We start from the raw sequence: 18,737 nt of genomic DNA, 5'->3' as shown, positions 1-18,737 counted from the left end.
ACAGCGTTGCTACTATCCAGTGACTTGGTACAACTATCAAACATTAAAATATAAATTTAAAATTACCCAACTTAACCCTATAAAATAAAGCACACATTTGTGAATTAAATTCTCTGCAACAGGTTCATCGTAGTGGCCCATTTAAAGTGATAAAATAATATGGTTATGTGCAGCCAGGAAAATAAACATGCACTTTTGAATTGTGTTTAGAAGTAAAATTGTAAACTCAGATAACACCAGTCAAAATTAGATTCAGGCCAGTATGTTATTCACACTAGGATTCATAATGTATGGCATGCACTGATGGCGAGAAACAGAAGTGACATGTTATAGCATGCACTGCACAAAAGCACCAATCAATTTTGTCAAAAATCCAACACAGTCACTTAATTTCTGACTGGACTGCAATGATAAATGCTATCTTGTTCAACAGCTGTAAACATTTAGACACAAGTGCACGTCCCTCCAAATGTTGCTGCAGGAAAGATACATGCACAGAACAAATGTTTGCCAGTTGTACATGCATGTGAACAGCTCCAGATTATGAAAATGGAGAGAGAGAGAATGAAAACAAAACAATCCACAGGGAACAATTTGTCTCTGCTTGTGTGTCAGGTTGGAAAAGTAGCAGTGTAAGGGAGGCGCATGCGCAGTGGAGTGGTGGTAGCAGGAGGCGCAAGGGAGGCGAAGGCGCATGCGCACTGGAAGGAAGGCGTCGGGGGGAGAAAGCGCATGCGTCGTGGAGCCGGGGACTAGAGGGGGGGGGGGAAGGAGGAGGAGGAGGTGGGCGGAGCCTCCCGCCTCAACCAAACTTGTCGAGAGCGAGGTACGTCCCGCCCCTAGAGCCGGCGCTGATTGGAGAGAGGGGAGCCAGGCCTCAGGCGGCGGCGGGGTCCGATTGGCGGAGAGGGCGCGTCAATCAGCCAGACGCGGGCAGCAGGTTGGGTGGAACGGGCTAGTTAAGGGCGGCGAAGGTGTCGCCGCCGCGCTGAGGGGGGAGACAACTCGATAAGAAGCACTGGAGCCGGAGTGGCGGCAAAGAGCGGTACGGGGCGGCTTCAACTCCAGGACAACAAGAGCCCCCAAACTCCTAGTCTCTCCACAGAAAAAAAAATAATACTGGCCGATAAATATATAACAAATACACACACTCTCTTATATATATAAAAAAAATATATAATAATTAGAGCTGGAACAAAGACAGTCGAGAACTATGGTGGGGGAAATGGAAACGAAGGAGAAGCCCAGACCCACTCCCGACTATTTAATGCAGCTGATGAACGACAAGAAATTGATGTCGAGTCTGCCCAACTTTTGTGGGATATTCACGCATTTGGAGCGGCTGCTGGATGAAGGTATGTGAGTGTGAGGGGAATATCCCTCAGAGAGAAGGGCCATCGATTAACTAACCATCCCTCCCCCATATTAAATAGTTACCCTTCCCCCATCGTTTTTGACAAAAAAAAAAGTTGGCCTCGGATTTAAAGTTGTTTTTCTTCACGCCTCTCTTTCCCCCCCCCCCGCCCGTGTGTATGTAATTATTTTTTTTTAGCCCGACCGCTTCTTGTCGGCGCTGCCCGCACTCTTTCTATCCCACCCCGCCCCCCCCCCCCCTTTGCTCAGCCTGCACTCATGTCCCTCACTCTTCAAGAGGGGAGGAGGGCAAGGCAAACCTTCCTCTCTTTCTGCCCCCACACACACAAACAAAAACTTCTTTCTCTCCTTTCTTGCAACTTTAAAGAAATCTACCATGATTCTTTTTTAAAAAAAGTTTAAATTTGATTTTTTACGTTTTGTTTTTTTTCATAAGTCTAAATTTGAATTTTTTCGGTCTAAATGTGTTTTTTTTTAAAAAAAAGTCTTAAGTTTGATATTTTTAAATCTAAATGGTTTTTTTTAAAGGTCTAATTTTTAATTGCTTTTTCCCAAAAGTCTTTTAAGTCAAAATGTTGTTCATTTAATTGTTGTTCTCTCTCCCCCCCCCCCCAAGTCTTTAAATGTGATGCTAAAAACAATCTGGAATAATAGAGGATTTCCCTGTAGTTGTGTATATTTTATAAGTTTGCTACTCGTTTTAATGTTTCCTTCCTTCCCCAGTTTGCAATTTCGTGCCTACATTTTTTTGAAACTTCTTAAAAACTTTTTAAAAAAAGTTTAAGGAGCTTGTGTTTTTTTTTCCCCCTGCTCTTTTTTTCTTGAGTTACTGGAGCCGGGGAGCCAGTCATCTTCGTCACCAACCCTCTTTCCCCCGTTCTTTTCTCTTTCTCCCCCCTCTCAAATTGGAGAGGTTCTCTTTTGGTTGGGGTCGTTGTGCTGCAGAGTTTGCGTGAAACTTTTTAACAAAAAAACGTGCGCAGTTGCCTGGAATTTTTCCAGAGGAAGTCTGGTCTTTTTCCTCCTGGGGCGGGGAACAAATCTATTCTTTGTGTTAGTTCTTGCTGAATTCTGGTCCTTTTTATTTATTTTCATGTTGTTGGAGGCTACCAAGTTTTGTTTCAGCTTACTGCATTATTTCTGGTAAAAGACAAAAGGTCACACGTTAGTTTGCTCTCACTATTCCTCTCCCCCCCCCCCCTCCCCCCCTTAAAGCCCCACAAGACACATCGGAAAGTGTGATCCCTCAATGCAACTTGAACGCTAGGCTGCGCTAAACCATGTAAAAAAAAAACAAGTTTCAGATTAGTCTTTGACCGATGCTTCCAGGGCGATGCTGAATGGATTTCCTAAATCACTGTTCTTACAGTGAAAAAGAGCGAATTAAATTAATCAGCAAAAGGCTGCTTTCTATTATAACAATTGCATCAACTGATCTGCTAACATTGAGTCGCTTGAATCTTCCATACTGCGTCCTCCAATATTGCCTGTGGTGCATTGGGAGTGCAACTCCAATGTTAAATGGTAATCTTTTCTTTGTTTGCAGTAGCTACTGAATTGTTGCTTTTCTTAACGTGCTCTTAACACGTGCTTCGAATTACAGGATCACAGTAGCCAAATTCAGAGTATTAATCCAGCGAAACTTCCTGCTAGTCAGGTTCTGATGGTTTCGCTAACCTTTTGTCTAAGTATTATCACTTCCCTTTTTGCTAAAAAAAAATTAGAAAATAACAAAACCCCCCTCCCATCTAGTTCCTGTTTACGTGCAAGTGAGCCTAGTCAGGACTGGCATTTCACTGATTTTAAACTGCAGTGCGTTGGGGGAAACATACATTTTGTACACTCAGCTGCTATTTTGGACTCTCTTGGTTTTTTTTGTATTTGCTCCTTTATTTTGCCAGCTCTTTATAAAGAGGCACAGCTTAGAAAAAGCATTTTCGCCCATTTAATGTTTGTGTCTCGTATCAGTGCCCTGATTTCCCCCCCAAGTGTTTGCCTTGACTACCGGACAGATTTGTCCAAGAATATATTGAGGTGTTTTTTTCCGGATGTAAATATTGTTGGCCTTCTAGCCATTCCAATATCCTTGTTTTAGTTCTGGTCGTCGGTGCAAAACATATGTAATCTGACTAGAGCACTGTAAAGCTTTAAAACAGAACTGTTCATGATTTGTACATGTTAGTTGTGCATCCTGATTTTTTTTGTGTTTTATAGTCTGCCGTGTGTTAATTTGGTCTGATGATTCCATCCTTGCAATGCACATTTCCTAAAAAACACAGCCTATTACATGGCGTTTGTCTTATTTGCTCTCTTTCCCATTACTCAAATCTTTTTTTTTTGTTGAAGTCTCTGATTTTGCTGCTTTCCATATGAATCCAAGGCCTATGTTTCATTTAAATGCAGGGAAAACCTGTTTTCCAAGCAGCAACACCTCCTGTCCACCCCTTAATACTGCAGCTCTTGAGATGTTAACCAGTTTATCTCTAGGTTCTAGCTGCATTTAGTTCATTTGGATATCTTAAACTTTGGAACTTTCAGACAGCTTTTAACAAACTGATGTCAGCAGTGCCAAGGTTTGTTGTAAATACTGCTCCATGCAAATCCATGTGGCTGTCTTAAGTTGCAGTTATCCGTTCGAACGTAACTTGGAATAGTTTCAATAATATAATGCCTTTATTGACATGCTAATGGATCTGCAGTTATCTGGATACAGTTTTTCCTCCAGGTATAGCTACTGTATTACAAAGACTTCCTTTGAGTAAACTTCAGTGAACAAATGTTTTTGTTGCGTAGTCTGATGTTGCCGATTTCCGATCCATTCTCAATCTTTTGTTCTACTTGCTCTTGCGCCATATATTGCCTGTAGCATATTTGGTCATCCTGCTTAATAGATTAAAGGTGGTTTACCCCCACTCCTATTTTGCTTAGTGTTGCATTGTGTCCATTTCCCATTCTTGAAAAGCTGACAGTGGATATCAACTAGTGTTGTAGGTCATTGGACAATGAAAAATCTTTTGGGGGTAAAGAACAAAAATTGCCAAATCATGCACAAAAAAAATTGACATGTCTGCACCCTGAAAAGACACAATACAAATGCTCAGCAGAACTTTGTGTACACCCAAAATGGCAAAGGATTTATCATCCTCCTCCAACTCCTGTGCCTCCCCATCGTAACCAGGACAGTTACCACCTTGCAACCTGCATAATTACTGAACAGGTTCAATTTGAGGATAGCAGTAAAAGATCCTGATTTTTATTAATCTTTAGCGACTTCACACTTTTGATTATTACCCCTTGCAGGCACGCCTTTTCAGAATTGTTTAAATAGGTAGTATTCCCCTCATTGTTGAGGATCCAAGCTAAAGCTTGGCGTGCCAAACCAGCAAATGGTACCCTTGCTTCCTCCCTCTGACGGGGCATTTGTTTCCAGTTTGCTAAAGTCCCGTCAGTCCAGAAGGGCTGCAAAATGCTAGACCGAAAGATGAGATTATTCATGACATAGATACAATTTTTGCAGTTTGTTTTGACTAACACGTGATCTGTTCCCTATCTGCTTGCCTTTCTAGTTGTCAGGGGTGAGGTACAGTGGCAATGTTTGGCCTGTAACTTATAATTTATTGTTGGTTGAAGGACAAGTCCTTGACCTGATAGCTCCTACAGTTCTGCTTTTTTTAAAAAGCTGGATAATGCATCACATGTTTGACATGGCACTGTAGCTGAGGAAGGTCATTCAACCCATCTTAACTTGTCCATCCAGAATAGCTTTACTGCCCCCCCCCCCCCCCAAATGTAGCACACAGCTGTTTCGGAATTCCAGGATTTCACTTCAACCTATCTGGAAGTTAATATTACTTCATCCGTGAAATAGTCAGGCCTTCAGACTAAGTCCACTTCAGCTGCAGCTTTCCTAGCATTGTCTCTGCCTGTTTATATGCTCATCTGAAGACCTCAGTGTCTGGAATCTTAATCTGTCATTTGAGTTTTCATGGTGTTGGACAACCTAGATGGATGTGAATCACGTTTTCTGACGACAACTGCGAGTGATTCAGCTGTTGCACATTACAGTACAATCTTAACTAAAGCTTTCTAGATGCAACTCTGGACAGTACAGGGCATCTTGTCCCATAACTGCATACAAGCCTTCCAAAGTCTGGCTTCTGACAATTGAGTTCACTATATCTTGGAGTTCAACTAAATTACTGAAGATTTTCTGTAATATTTTAATTCTTTCATGGAATGAGTGTGCTGCTGGCAGGGGCAATATTTGCCCTTGAGATAATGGATGTCAGAATCCTGCATAAGCTGACCAGCTGCTTGTGTATTCTGGCCAATTATGCTATTATAGATGTTGGTAATAGGGCAAAGATCATAGTGAAATTGAGATATGAAATCTTCAAGGGAAGATAGCTTGGCATTGAACACAGCAAGTAATAGCTGGAGTCTCCCCTGCAGTGATAAATTTCGGTAAGAAGTCTCACAACACCAGGTTAAAGTCCAACCTGGTGTTGTGAGACTTCTTACTGTGCTTACCCCAGTCCAACGCCGGCATCTCCACATCGTGATAAATTTCAGCATACTTTTCAGACAGTAGAAATGTTCATTGACCGTCTGGTTTAGATAAACCTGCAAGTATGTGATTTTATTTTTTGATGGTGGTGTTAAATTGTTTTTTTGGTACATCACATGTTACTAATTGTTCAGTTGCGAAAGTTCTGATTACCACTTGCTTGCTTCATTTCTCATTGACATTCTAATTAATGTGAAAGTGACAAAGTGCTGTAACTTCAAGCTCAGATTCTTGGCTTGCGCATTTTTCAAGAAGTACGTGTTTGTTGAATTTGGATGACGATTAACCAAAATGCTGCCAGCAATTCTATCTAAGTCAATGTGTTTGTTGCTTCTGGAAAAATGTAGCATGCTATTAAACATCAATTCTGAACTTTGTTAGCGATATTTTATTTTAACTGCAAAAGCACCGTGGAATCAATTTAAAGCCTTTTCTCATTTATTCTAATGTGGTTTTGAGCCTTTGCTTTTATACACTTGGAGGAGGATGTTAGATCACAAAGGTAATATAGAGTAGGATGGTATGTTTCCTCCTTTTTGAATGTTGCTAGTGAAGTCGGTTAGGTTTCCACGATAGTCCAGCAGCACGATTTATTGTATTCAGCTTCACAACTCCCTATGACTGGAGCACACATACATGAGCCTGGACTGCTAACCAACATTACCATCACTACTATACTGTTTTTCTCACTGAAGTTTGACATTTTTATCTCCTACCTGATAGTAGCTAGAATATTGTTTTTGCCAAGACAAAATGTTTATTAATCTTAATTTACCCAATGGTCTTTTTCCTCGATTTTTGGATTACAATTGTGCTGATGCAATAATAAAAAGACAACTAACAGCAACTTTTAAAGCCGTGCTAAATTTTAGAAGTTCGGCTGACGGGAATGCTGCAAAGATTATGGTTCCTGACCACATTCCTCCAGTAGTATGGAAGTCCTGTACTCCAGATTCAGCCATCAATTGCCAAGCTACAACACAAGTATCTATCTACCTGACAATATGGAAAATGTCCTGGTATGTCACATCCACAGAAGCAGGAAAAACCCAATTACTATGCCAACAGTCAACTCTCAATCATCAGGAAAGTAATGGATGGTGTCATTGACAGTGCTATCAAACAGCATGTGCACAGCACCTCGGTTTGACTTTGGCAGCGCATATAGCATAAAGGAAGATATCTGGTTATTGGAGGTCAGTCATCTCTGTCCTGGGACATTGCTGCAGGAGTTCCTCAGTGCAGTGGCTCGTGTCCTAGACCCAGCAGCTTCATCAATGACCTTCCCTCCAGATATCAAAAGTGGAGATGTTAATGTTCACCATTCGTGGTGACTCATCCTGAAGCAGTCCATGTACATATGCAGTAGGACTTGAGCAATATTTGGGCTTGGGCTGTTAAGTGGCAAGTAACATTTGCACTGAAGTGCCAGGCAATGAGCAACCCCAACAAGAGAATCTAATTATTTATGGCATTGCAATTGTTGAATCCCCCACTATTGGCTTTCTGGTGGGGGTTTGCATTGACCAGAAACTGAACTAAATACTGTGGCTACAGGACCAGGTCAGAGACTGGGAATTTTGTGGTGGGTAACACACCACCTTGCTTTCCAAAGCCTATCAACCATCTACAGGATCAGGAGCGTAATGGAATATTCTCCACTGGCCTTGAGTGCAGCTCCCAACATCACTCGCAGCTCGATATCATCCAGGAAAAAACAAACTGTTTGGCACACCTTCTGTTGCTTCCACCAGCAACAGTGGCAGCTGTGTATACCATCTACAAGATGCACTGCAGCAACTCACCAAGGCTCCTTTAACAGCATCTTCCTAAACCATGACCGCTACCATGAAGAAGGGCCAGGGCAGCAGACACACATGGGGGGAACACCACCTGCAAGTTCCCCAAGGAATATTTCCCTTGGAATTATATTGCTATTTCTTCATTGCTGCTGGGTTAAAATCCTGGAGCTCCCTTCCTAACAGCACTGTGGGTGTACCTGCACTACTTGGACTGCAATGTTTCAAGAAGGCAGCAGCACCACCTCCACCTTTTGGGGGGAAATTATTGATGGGCAATAAATGCTTGAGTAGCCAGTGACATCCACGTCCTGTGAAAGAATTAAAGCTTGCAAATAACTTTTTTCTTTTATTTTAACTTCAGTCATGCTGCTCTGCTCGCCTGAATTAGTTCTGACTCGTGCAATCTAAAAGACTGTTCTCTTTTTGATAACATGTTGCTGTCTTTCAACTTTTTTCCTTTTCATTTGTCAGTTGCGGCAGTGGATTCGGATTTTCTTTTCTCTGCTCGTGCCCCCACCACACGTGCACCCAAAGCAGCAATGTGATTAGCACCTTTGCCTATATCATGTTTAAAAATGCATTTCAATTTGGTACAAAATGATTTAAGAATAATGCCTCCCATTGTTCCGTTGTCCTATATTCAGAAGCAGCAACTAGGAAATGGGGGGGGGGGGGAAGAAATGACTGCCATTTCAAAGCAAGAGATGAGTAAATGACGCTGGTTTTTTAAAGTTCTGTTTTGACATTCCAAACAATCTTATTAAATGGACTATTAGAATTAACATTATCATAAAGGTTGCTGCTTAAATCTCCTGCCAAATAACTGGTAAATTTGCATAGTCCAGATGGAAGCTCTGAATATCTGCTGATTTAGACACCATTCCTTTGCAACCAGTGTTTTAAATCTGTTGCTTTACAGTAGGTAGCTTATTTTCAACATTATTGCAGTACCTGACATCAGTTAATCATAATATTAGTTCTCATTGTGCAGCTAGCCTTTATGTGGACTTGCATAAGTCTACATTTAATTACACTCGGAAATTCGAACAAATGTTGACCAATTGCTTCTGCCACCTTTTTGTGCTCTGATTCCTTTTATCTGCAGTCCACTTCAAGTGCCTTTGTCGCCGTTCCACCACCCTGCCAATAGTTTCTCTTGGCCCATATTCTGGTTCGCCCCTTCTCCAACCTTGTTCCCTCCTTTCTCTTATTTTGCATGTTCTTGTCTTGGTGACTTCCAAGGCATTGAGACAGTATCCTCTTATTGGTTGATATCTTTTTGCACCCGCTTTTGTTATAGTTTGACAATGAGCCCTGGTAGGTTGTAAATCTGTGTCCTGATGTTGTTAAAACTTGTTTTAAGGTTGTAGCTCACTGCTACAACCTTTAACCACTTTCTTTTGGCCGTCATCTGAGTATTAGCCAGCAGCTGAAAAGCCTGTCATCTTGGCCCTGAACTGTGTCTATCTGATAACCTGATCAATCCTGACAAAATTCCCACTTAAATGCTTTTTACATGGGTGCTGTTGGTTATGCCAGCATATATTATCCACCCTTAACTCCTCTTGAGAAGGTGTTGCTGAGCCGCTGCATGGTGTAGTAGGTACTCCAGTGCTGTTGGAGTGTTCCAAGATTTTGATTTACTGATTAATGGTGATGTGGCTCCAAGTCTGATCCGGTGAATGAATGGTGTTGTAGTTCCAAGTCAGAATGTTGTGGGGATTGGAGGGGAATTTGCAGGTGGTTGTGTTTTTGTGCATCTGCTGCCCTTGTCCTTCTAGGTGGAGAGGTTGTGGGTTTGGAAGGTGCTGTTGAAGGAGCCTTGGTGAGTTATTACAGTGCATCTGGTAAGTGTGCTGATACAATTTGCCAACACATTGGTACAGAGAATGAATGAAGGTGGTGCTTGGGGTGCCAGTCAATTGGGCTGCTGTGTCCTGGATGGCGTTGTGCTGCTTGTGTTGCTGGAACTGCACTCTTTCCATCACACTTTTGACTTGTGCCTTGTAGATGCTGAACAGGAATTGAGGAGTCAGGAGGCGAGTTACTCGCCACAGGATTCCCAGCCTTTGGATCGGATACGGACAGACTGAGGGCGGAAGGTTTTATCTTTCGAGTATCATGATTGGTGCAGGGTTGGAGGGCTGAAGGGCCTGTTCCTGTGCTGTACTATTTTGATTTGCACCTATGCCTCTAGCACATTAGCTTCAGCCTCTGGATGGCTAGTGACATTGTCGCAATGTTGATTTACATTGCATAAGTTAATGGGCACTAGTTAATCTGGTCTTTGTTTCCATGCTGTATTTTCTATGTATTTCTGTTCGTTGGAAAATTTGAATAAAACACGAAATGACTGAATTGTGAAGATTGGACCGTAAGAGATCCTTGTTCTCTTGTTCTAGTCCGAACACTATCAACTTCATTCACATCTCACCAGTGTTTGTCTTCCTATCTATTTTTAAAATAAATGCTGCAATTTTCACTCTGCTTCTTTTGCTTGGCTGTTCCCAATTAATTTGTCAGCTGTTTTTCAGCTGTTATGCTCTCAGCAACTGGAATCTTCTAACTTAAAAGGCTTTAAAAGCCACCTTTAACACTTTTCTGTGTTTCCCCTTCCTAACTGGCCTTTTGCCTTTTCGCTAGTTTTCTGAAAACTAGTAAATGTTTTCTTTGTTTGAGTGCTATACCAGCATATGTTGTATCATCTTGTAGTTGAGCAACAGACCAAAAGTATATTTTATTTAACCAAGATACCTGCAAATCTACCATGTTTTCAGCCGCCTTTCAGGTGAGTGGCAAGTAAATGGAGCAGTGTCGATGGAGAGGTTAATTCCTGGCTTTCTCACAGCTCTGCTTTCCCAGCACAAGTGATAGATAGTGATTGAGTATTGTCCTTTTTACCCCAATTCCTAATTCCTCAAAATGCATGCCTGGGAGACACAAACGGATATCCTTGCCCTCTGACAGATAAACAGAAACCAGCAGTGGATCCACGTCATGGATTGGATGCATCGGTATCAGTCAATGCCGTGCATTTGCTTATTGAACCATAGGGACAGAGAGCTTTTTTGTGACCGTCACTAAAATAGCTTGTAACGCACAGATAAACACTTTGATTATTGAGCAACAATATAGCTACATGACTGCAGTAATTTGCCATTGTTTTCTACTGCATATCATTCCAAAATGAGCTACAAAAGTAGATTAATTTTGCTATCAAATTGTTTTTGTCAAATAAGCATTAATTAACAAGATTCAGCATATGAACCTTTCCCTGCGCACTAAGTGTCGCTGTATTTGTACAGTTCAGAGGAGCTGGTTAATGTTTCCTGAACATGTTCCTTATTGTATTGCTTAAATATACACCTGTGAATTTAAAGCTACATATGTGATCATTTTTATTGCCCACCAAACAGCAGGACAGCCGAGAGTGATTGGGTCTATAATATAGATCAGAGCATTGCAAGCAGAGTAATATTTGGAGTGACTTTGGGAAATATGTCAAGTGACTGTGGAAACTAGATTTAGTACAAGGACACCTTTTTTCAATAGTTTAAACTATTTTTCTGAATCACAAACAAAATTTCAGCTTCTGCTCCAATAAGTGTCTGTAATGTAGCTCAGGATTATTTATGGCTTAACTTGCACCTCCACCCATGATCCTTGGCAGATTTGCTACTTGGTGCACTCCTGTTCTATCTTCCTGGGATGTTGACAACTATCATCTCTGGAAAAGTTTTTTTTTTGTTCTCTCCACTTTAGGAATTAGGAGAAATATGCAGCCTTCTTTTGGACGCTACCCAAAGTAGCCTGATTGAAATTGCTTGAACAGATCAGAGGCATACCAGTATCCACGATGGCACAGTGGTTGGCACCGTTGCCTCAGCGCCAGGGACCCGAGTTCAGTTCCTGGCTTGAGTCACTGTGGAGTTTGCACATTCTCCCTGTGTCTGTGTGGGTTTCCTCCCACTGTCTGAAAGATGTGCTGGTTTGGTGTATTAGCCATGCTAAATTCTCCCTCTGTGTACCTGAACAGGTGCCGGAGTGTGGCAATTAGGGGATTTTCACAGTAACTTCATTGTAGTGTTAATTAAGCCTACTTGTGACACAAACTTCAAAGAAAAAGTCTCCCACAATGTCCTCAGGCTGGCATGGATAAGATGGGCTGAATGGCCTCCTTCTGTGCTGTAACTTCTCACACACTGGTTCTAATGTAGAGTCATTTCTGAAAGATGCCGGTTGTTGTTGTGATCCCCGTTGATCCTTGAAGTGGAATAATAGTATTCCTCTACCTGATGGTAATAGTAACTGAAGAATTACAAATAGCAATTAGCTAGTTAACCAGCTTTTAATGGTGGTGTGAAAGAACAACTTCACTCCTATGCAGATTAGTCTTCGATGTACCTCGTTATAAATTGTAGGTCGCTGGAGTATAGATATTAGTTCTGATTTATTATGCATGTGGTTATGGCCATTTGTCAGGTTTTTGCGCCGGTTACCGAGTCCTAGTGATCGAAAGGATGAGCTTTCATTTGGTGTTCATGGATTCAATAGAAATTTGGGTTGTTTCTGTAATTTATTGCCAAACTGTGACATAAATGAGTCTTTCCCTACCGTAAACATTTCAACGATGGAGTATCCGCAACACTTTGGGGTAGAGGATTTGCAACTCTTAGATTGAAAAATATCTCCTTGATCTCAGTCCTAAATGATTGGCCCCTTATCCAGAGATCATGTATCTGTGTTTTTGACTCCCTGACCGATGGAAGCAATTTCTCAGTGTCACCCTTAGAACATAGAACATTACAGCGCAGTACAGGCCCTTCGGCCCTCTATGTTGCGCCGACCAGTGAAACCATTCTAAAGCCCCTCTAATCTACACTATTCCAATATCATTGTTCATCCATAGCGAGGCAAAGAGGATTTGTTGCAGGAGTCTGGGGTAAGAGATCGACTTTTTAACATTATTTTATTTGTGGGCTTTATTTTTTAAAAACTTTAAATTACAAACGGGAACTAGCCGCAGGGTATTGTGGGAAGGGTATAGGTTTTTTTTCAGCGCGTGAGGTTTAAAAAGCAGGCAGCACTGCCCAGCGGGCAGCGGAGTGAGCAGGTAGTAGAGAGGGCTGAAGGGCTTTGGCTCAACGGGCTGAGGAGGAAATGGGCGAGGCATGTTGGGTTCATCTCGTAGTTTTACCAGTGTACTTGAAGAAACTGGAATTGAGTGAAAGTCCAGTTTGTTGTTCTCTGTGTCGGATGTGGGAGTTCCTGGAGTCAGCTAGCCTCCTGGATGTCCATACCTGCGCCGGTTGCATCAAACTGCAGCTCCTAAGGGACCGCGTTATGGTACTGGAGCTGTGGCTCGATGACCTTCGTCTGGTCAGGGAAAATGAGCAGCTGATAGGAGTTACAGGCAGGTGGTCAAACCAGGGCCACGGGAGGAAGACACATGGGTCACAGTTAGGAAGGGGAAAGGTCAGGTACTAGAGTACCCCGGTGGCTGTGCCCCTTAAAAATAAGTACTCCTGTTTCAGTGCTGTTGGGGGCGCAGCCTACCTGAGGGAAGCAACAGTGGCCGTGCCTCTGGCACAGAGTCCAGCCCTGTAGCTCAGAAGGGTAGGGAAAGGGAGGATGAGGGAAAGGGAGGATGAGCAAACTGGCCACAGCATCAGGGTACAGGGAGCCATTCAAGTGGGGGGGGGGGGGAAAAAAGAAATGTAGTCGAAATTGGGGATAGTACACTTTTGGATGCTGTTGGGGGGGATGACTTGACAGGGGTAAGCCATGGGGTACAGGTCACTGACCCAGAGTCTGTCCTTGTTGCTCAGAAGGGAAGGGGGGGAGAGGAGTATAGGCTTAGTCATTGGGGACTCCATTGTTAAAGGAACGGATAGGAGATTCTGCACGAGCGAGAGGGACTCGTGGTTGGTGTGTTGCCTCCCAGGAGCCAGAGTCCATGATGTCTCGGATCGTGCTTTCGAAATCCTTAAGGGAGGGGGGGGGGGGGGACCAGCCCCAAGTTGTGGTTCACATAGGCACTCAAGACATAGGTAGGAAAAGGGATGGGGATGAAAGGCAGAAATTCGGAGTTGGGGTGGCAGCTTAGGGCTAGAACAAACAGAGTTGTTATCTCTGGTTTGTTACCCATGCCACGTGATAGTGAGGAGAGGAATAGGGAGAGAGAGCAGATGAACATGTGATTACAGGGATGTTGCAGGAGGGAGGGTTTCAGATACCTGGACAATTGGGGCTCTTTCTGGGGTAGGTGGGACCTCTACAAACAGAATGGTCTGTCCCTGAACCAGAGGGGTACCAATATCTTTTTGGGGGGGTGGGGGGGTGGAATTTGCTAATGCTCTTCGGGAGGGTTTAAACTAATTCAGCAGGGGGGGTGGGTACCTGAATTGTAGCTCCGGTGTACAGGAGGTTGAGAGTAGTGAGGTCATGGATGAGATTTCAGGGTCGCCAGGAGTGTACTGGCAGGCAGGAAGGTGGTTTGAAGTGTGTATACTTCAACGCCAGGAGCATCCAGAATAAGGTGGGTGAGCTTGCAGCATGGGTTGGTACCTGGGATTTCGATGTTGTGGCCATCTCGGAGACATGGATAGGCAGGGACAGGAATGGTTGTTGCAGGTTCCAGGGTTTAGATGTTTCAGTTAGTGCAGGGGAGGTGTGGCATTGTTAGTCAAGGACAGTTCCGTGGCAGAAAGGAATTTAATGAGGACTCGTCTACTGAGGTAGTTAGGGCTGAGGTTAGAAACAGGAAAGGAGAGGTCACCCTGTTGGGAGTTTTTTACAGACCTCCGAAAAGTTCCAGAGATGTAGAGGAAAGGATTGCAAAGATGATTCTGGATAGGAGCGAAAGTAACAGGGTAGTTGTTATGGGGGACTTTAACCGTACAAATATTGACTGGAAAAGCTATAGTTTGAGTACTTTAGAGGGGTCAGTTTTTGTCCAATGTGTGCTGGAAGGCTTCCTGACACAGAATGTAGATAGACCAACAAGAGGCGAGGCCACATTGGATTTGGTACTGAGTAATGAACCAGGCCAGGTGTTAGATTTGGAGGTAGGTGAGCACTTTGGTGACAGTGACCACAATTCGATTGCGTTTACCTTTTAGCAGTGGAAAGGGATAGGTATATACCGAAGGGCAAGAGTTATAGCTGGGGGAAAGGAAATTATGATGCGATTAGGCGAGATTTAGGTGGCATAGGTTGGGAAGGAATCTGCAGGGGATTGCATGGTACTTATCAAGCCCCTTGAGCATTTTGTAGGTTACAATGAGATTTTCATTTATTTAAATATCCAGAGAAATGTTTACAGAACAAAGAGAATTACAGCACAGGAACAGGCCCTTCTGCCCTCGATGGCCCTGCACTGACCATGCTGCCCGACTGAACTAAAACCTCCTACCCTTCCAGGGACCATATCCCTCTCTCCCCATCCGATTCATGTAAAAGTCAAGACTCCCCTTAAAACTCACTACCGTATCCGCTTCCACCACCTCCCCTGGAAACGAGTTCCAGGCACCCACTACTGTTTTTTTAAAAAAAAATCTGCCTCGTACATCTCCTTTAAACCTTGCCCCTTGCACCTTAAACCTGTGCCCCCTGGTAATTGACTCTTCCACCCTGGGGGAGAAAGCTTCTGACTATCCACTCTGTCCATGCCCCTCATAATCTTGTAGACTTCTATCAGGTCCCCCCCCCCCCCCTCAACCTCTGTCGCTCCAGTGAGAACAAACCAAGTTTCTCCAACTTTTCCTCATAGCTAATGCCCTCCATACCAGGCAATATCCTGGTAAATCTTTTCTGTACCCTCTCCAAAGCCTCCACATCCTTCTGGTAGTGTGGCGACCAGAATTGAACACTATATCCCAAGTGCGGCCTAACTAAGGTTCTATAAAGCTGCAACATGACTTGCCAATTTTTGAACTCAATACCCTGGCCGATGAAGGCAAGCATGCCATATGCCGCCTTGACTACCTCCTCCACCTGCATTGCCACTTTCAGTGACCTGTGTACCTGTACACCCAGATCCCTTTGCCTATCAATACTCTTAAGGGTTCTGCCATTTACTGTATATTTCCTATGTGTATTAGACCTTCCAAAATGCATCACCTCACATTTGTCCGGATTAAACTCCATCTGCTATTTCTCCACCCAAGTCTCCAACTGATCTATATCCTGCCGTATCCTCTGATGGCCCTCATTGCTATCCGCAAATCCACCAACCTTTGTGTCGTTCGCAAACTTACTAATCAATCCAGTTATATTTTCCTCCAAATCATTTACATATATTAGAAACAGCGAAGGTCCCAGCACTGATCCCTGAGGAACGCCACTTGTCACAGCCCTCCATTCAGAAATGCACCCTTCCACTGCTACCCTCTGTCTTCTTTGACCAAGATGTGGAGATGCCGGCGTTGGACTGGGGTAAACACAGTAAGAAGTTTAACAACACCAGGTTAAAGTCCAACAGGTTTATTTGGTAGCAAAAGCCACACAAGCTTTCGAGGCTCTGAGCCCCTTCTTCAGGTGAGTGGGAATTCTGTTCACAAACAGAACTTATAAGACACAGACTCAATTTACATGAATAATGGTTGGAATGCGAATACTTACAACTAATCCAGTCTTTAAGAAACAAAACAATGGGAGTGGAGAGAGCATCAAGACAGGCTAAAAAGATGTGTATTGTCTCCAGACAAGACAGCCAGTGAAACTCTGCAGGTCCACGCAACTGTGGGAGTTACAAATAGTGTGACATAAATTCTGATTCTAGGATCGCATGATAAAGACTCAGGAGGAAAAAAGCAGAAATATTTATGTGAAATAGTGTGACATAAACCCAATATCCCGGTTGAGGCCGTCCTTGTGTGTGCGGAACCTGGCTATCAGTTTCTGCTCCGCGACTCTGCGCTGTCGTGTGTCGCGAAGGCCGCCTTGGAGAACGCTTACCCGAATATCAGAGGCCGAATGCCCGTGACCGCTGAAGTGCTCCCCAACAGGAAGAGAACAGTCTTGCCTGGTGATTGTCGAGCGGTGTTCATTCATCCGTTGTCGCAGCGTCTGCATAGTTTCCCCAATGTACCATGCCTCGGGACATCCTTTCTTGCAGCGTATCAGGTAGACAACGTTGGCCGAGTTGCAAGAGTATGTACCGTGTACCTGGTGGATGGTGTTCTCACGTGAGATGATGGCATCTGTGTCGATGATCCGGCACGACACGACAGCGCAGAGTCGCGGAGCAGAAACTGATAGCCAGGTTCCGCACACACAAGGACGGCCTCAACCGGGATATTGGGTTTATGTCACACTATTTCACATAAATATTTCTGCTTTTTTCCTCCTGAGTCTTTATCATGCGATCCTAGAATCAGAATTTATGTCACACTATTTGTAACTCCCACAGTTGCGTGGACCTGCAGAGTTTCACTGGCTGTCTTGTCTGGAGACAATACACATCTTTTTAGCCTGTCTTGATGCTCTCTCCACTCCCATTGTTTTGTTTCTTAAAGACTGGATTAGTTGTAAGTATTCGCATTCCAACCATTATTCATGTAAATTGAGTCTGTGTCTTATAAGTTCTGTTTGTGAACAGAATTCCCACTCACCTGAAGAAGGGGCTCAGAGCCTCGAAAGCTTGTGTGGCTTTTGCTACCAAATAAACCTGTTGGACTTTAACCTGGTGGTGTTAAACTTTCTTTGACCAAGCCAGTTTTGTATCCACCTTGCCAGCTCACCTCCGATCCCATGCGACTTCAACTTCTGCACCAGTCTGCCATGAGGGACCTTGTCAAAGGCCTTACTGAAGTCCATATGGACAACATCCACTGCCCTACTCTCATCAATCATCTTCGTCACTTTCTCGAAAAACTCGATCAAGTTCGTGAGGCACGACCTCCCCTTCACAAAACCATGTTGCCAGTCACTAATACGTCCACTTCCAAGTGGGAATAAATCCTATCTCTAAGAATCCTCTCCAATAATTTCCCTATCACTGATGTAGGGCTCACTGGCCTGTAATTACCTGTATTATTCTTGCTACCCTTAAACAAAGAAACAACATTGGCTATTCTCCAATCCTCTTGGGACCTCCCCGGGCCAATGAGGATACAAAGATTTCTAATTTACTATCCATCTTTATATTTCTAGCTGCCTTTCTCTCGTACTCCAATTCGTCTCCTTATTTAATCTTTTTATCATTCTTTGCTGTTTATATTCTGTCTAGTTTTCTGACCTGCCACCCATCTTTGTGCAATTGTTTACTTTTTAAAGTTTTATACTATCTTTAACTTTTTTTCGTGAACCACGGATGGTGGGTTGTCCCCATGGAATTTTTCTTCCTCATTGGAATGTATCTGTTCTGGGTTTTCTAAAATAACCCTTTCACCTCATTGTTCTAGACTCCAAAGAATACAAGCCCCTCATCATAGGATAACCCCCTCATAGAACCTTGCAGTGCAAAAAGAGGCCATTTGGCCCATCGAGTCTACACTGACCACAATCCCACCCAGGCCCTATTCCCATCTTTGGACTGTGGGAGGAAACAGGAGCACCCAGAGGAAACCCATGCAGACATGGGGAGAATGTGCAAACTCCACACAGTGACCCAAGCTGGGAATTGAACTCTGGTGCTGAGGCAGCAGTGCAAACCACTCGGCCGCTGTGCCGTAGTCCAATTTAGTGAACCTTTGCTGCACCACCTCCAATGCAAGTATATGCTTTCTTAAATCTGGCAACCAAAACTGCATATTGTACTCCAGATGCAGTCTTAACCAAAGCCCTGTACAATTGTCACAAGACTTGTTGTTCTATGCAGTCCTCTTGCAATAAAGGCCAACATGCTTTCCTTAACTTGATCTTAACTTTTTTGGTTGAACACTTCTGTTATTTAGTGTGGAGGCCTTTGCTTGGAACTTTTTCACCTTGAACAAAAAGCCTCTGGCATCAGTTTAACCTGTGTCATGTTTGACCTATGTCATGAACTATAT

The 18,737-nt window shown here is 43.4% G+C and overlaps 1 protein-coding gene across 15 annotated transcripts in view; it reads left to right on the top strand.

Annotated features, from left to right (window-relative positions):
* Window positions 1–985: 985 nt before the first annotated feature.
* Window positions 986–18,737, top strand: part of qkia (QKI, KH domain containing, RNA binding a) — a 100,875-nt gene continuing 83,123 nt past the window's right edge. For 9 of the 15 annotated variants that reach the window (XM_078238114.1, XM_078238110.1, XM_078238105.1 and 6 more), the window contains exon 1: window positions 988–1,355. In XM_078238114.1, the coding sequence (XP_078094240.1) occupies window positions 1,214–1,355 (142 nt within the window). In that variant the 5' untranslated portion in view covers window positions 988–1,213. Of the gene's footprint in view, window positions 1,356–18,737 lie in introns of all 15 variants that reach the window. The other 6 variants (XM_078238111.1, XM_078238113.1, XM_078238107.1 and 3 more) reach the window with 1 other exon arrangement.

Source organism: Mustelus asterias, chromosome 21, assembly GCF_964213995.1.
Source record: "Mustelus asterias chromosome 21, sMusAst1.hap1.1, whole genome shotgun sequence".
Lineage (NCBI taxonomy): Eukaryota > Metazoa > Chordata > Chondrichthyes > Carcharhiniformes > Triakidae > Mustelus > Mustelus asterias.
The sequence above is the reverse complement of the archived record's forward strand: the minus strand, read 5'-3'. Positions and strand labels throughout refer to the sequence as shown.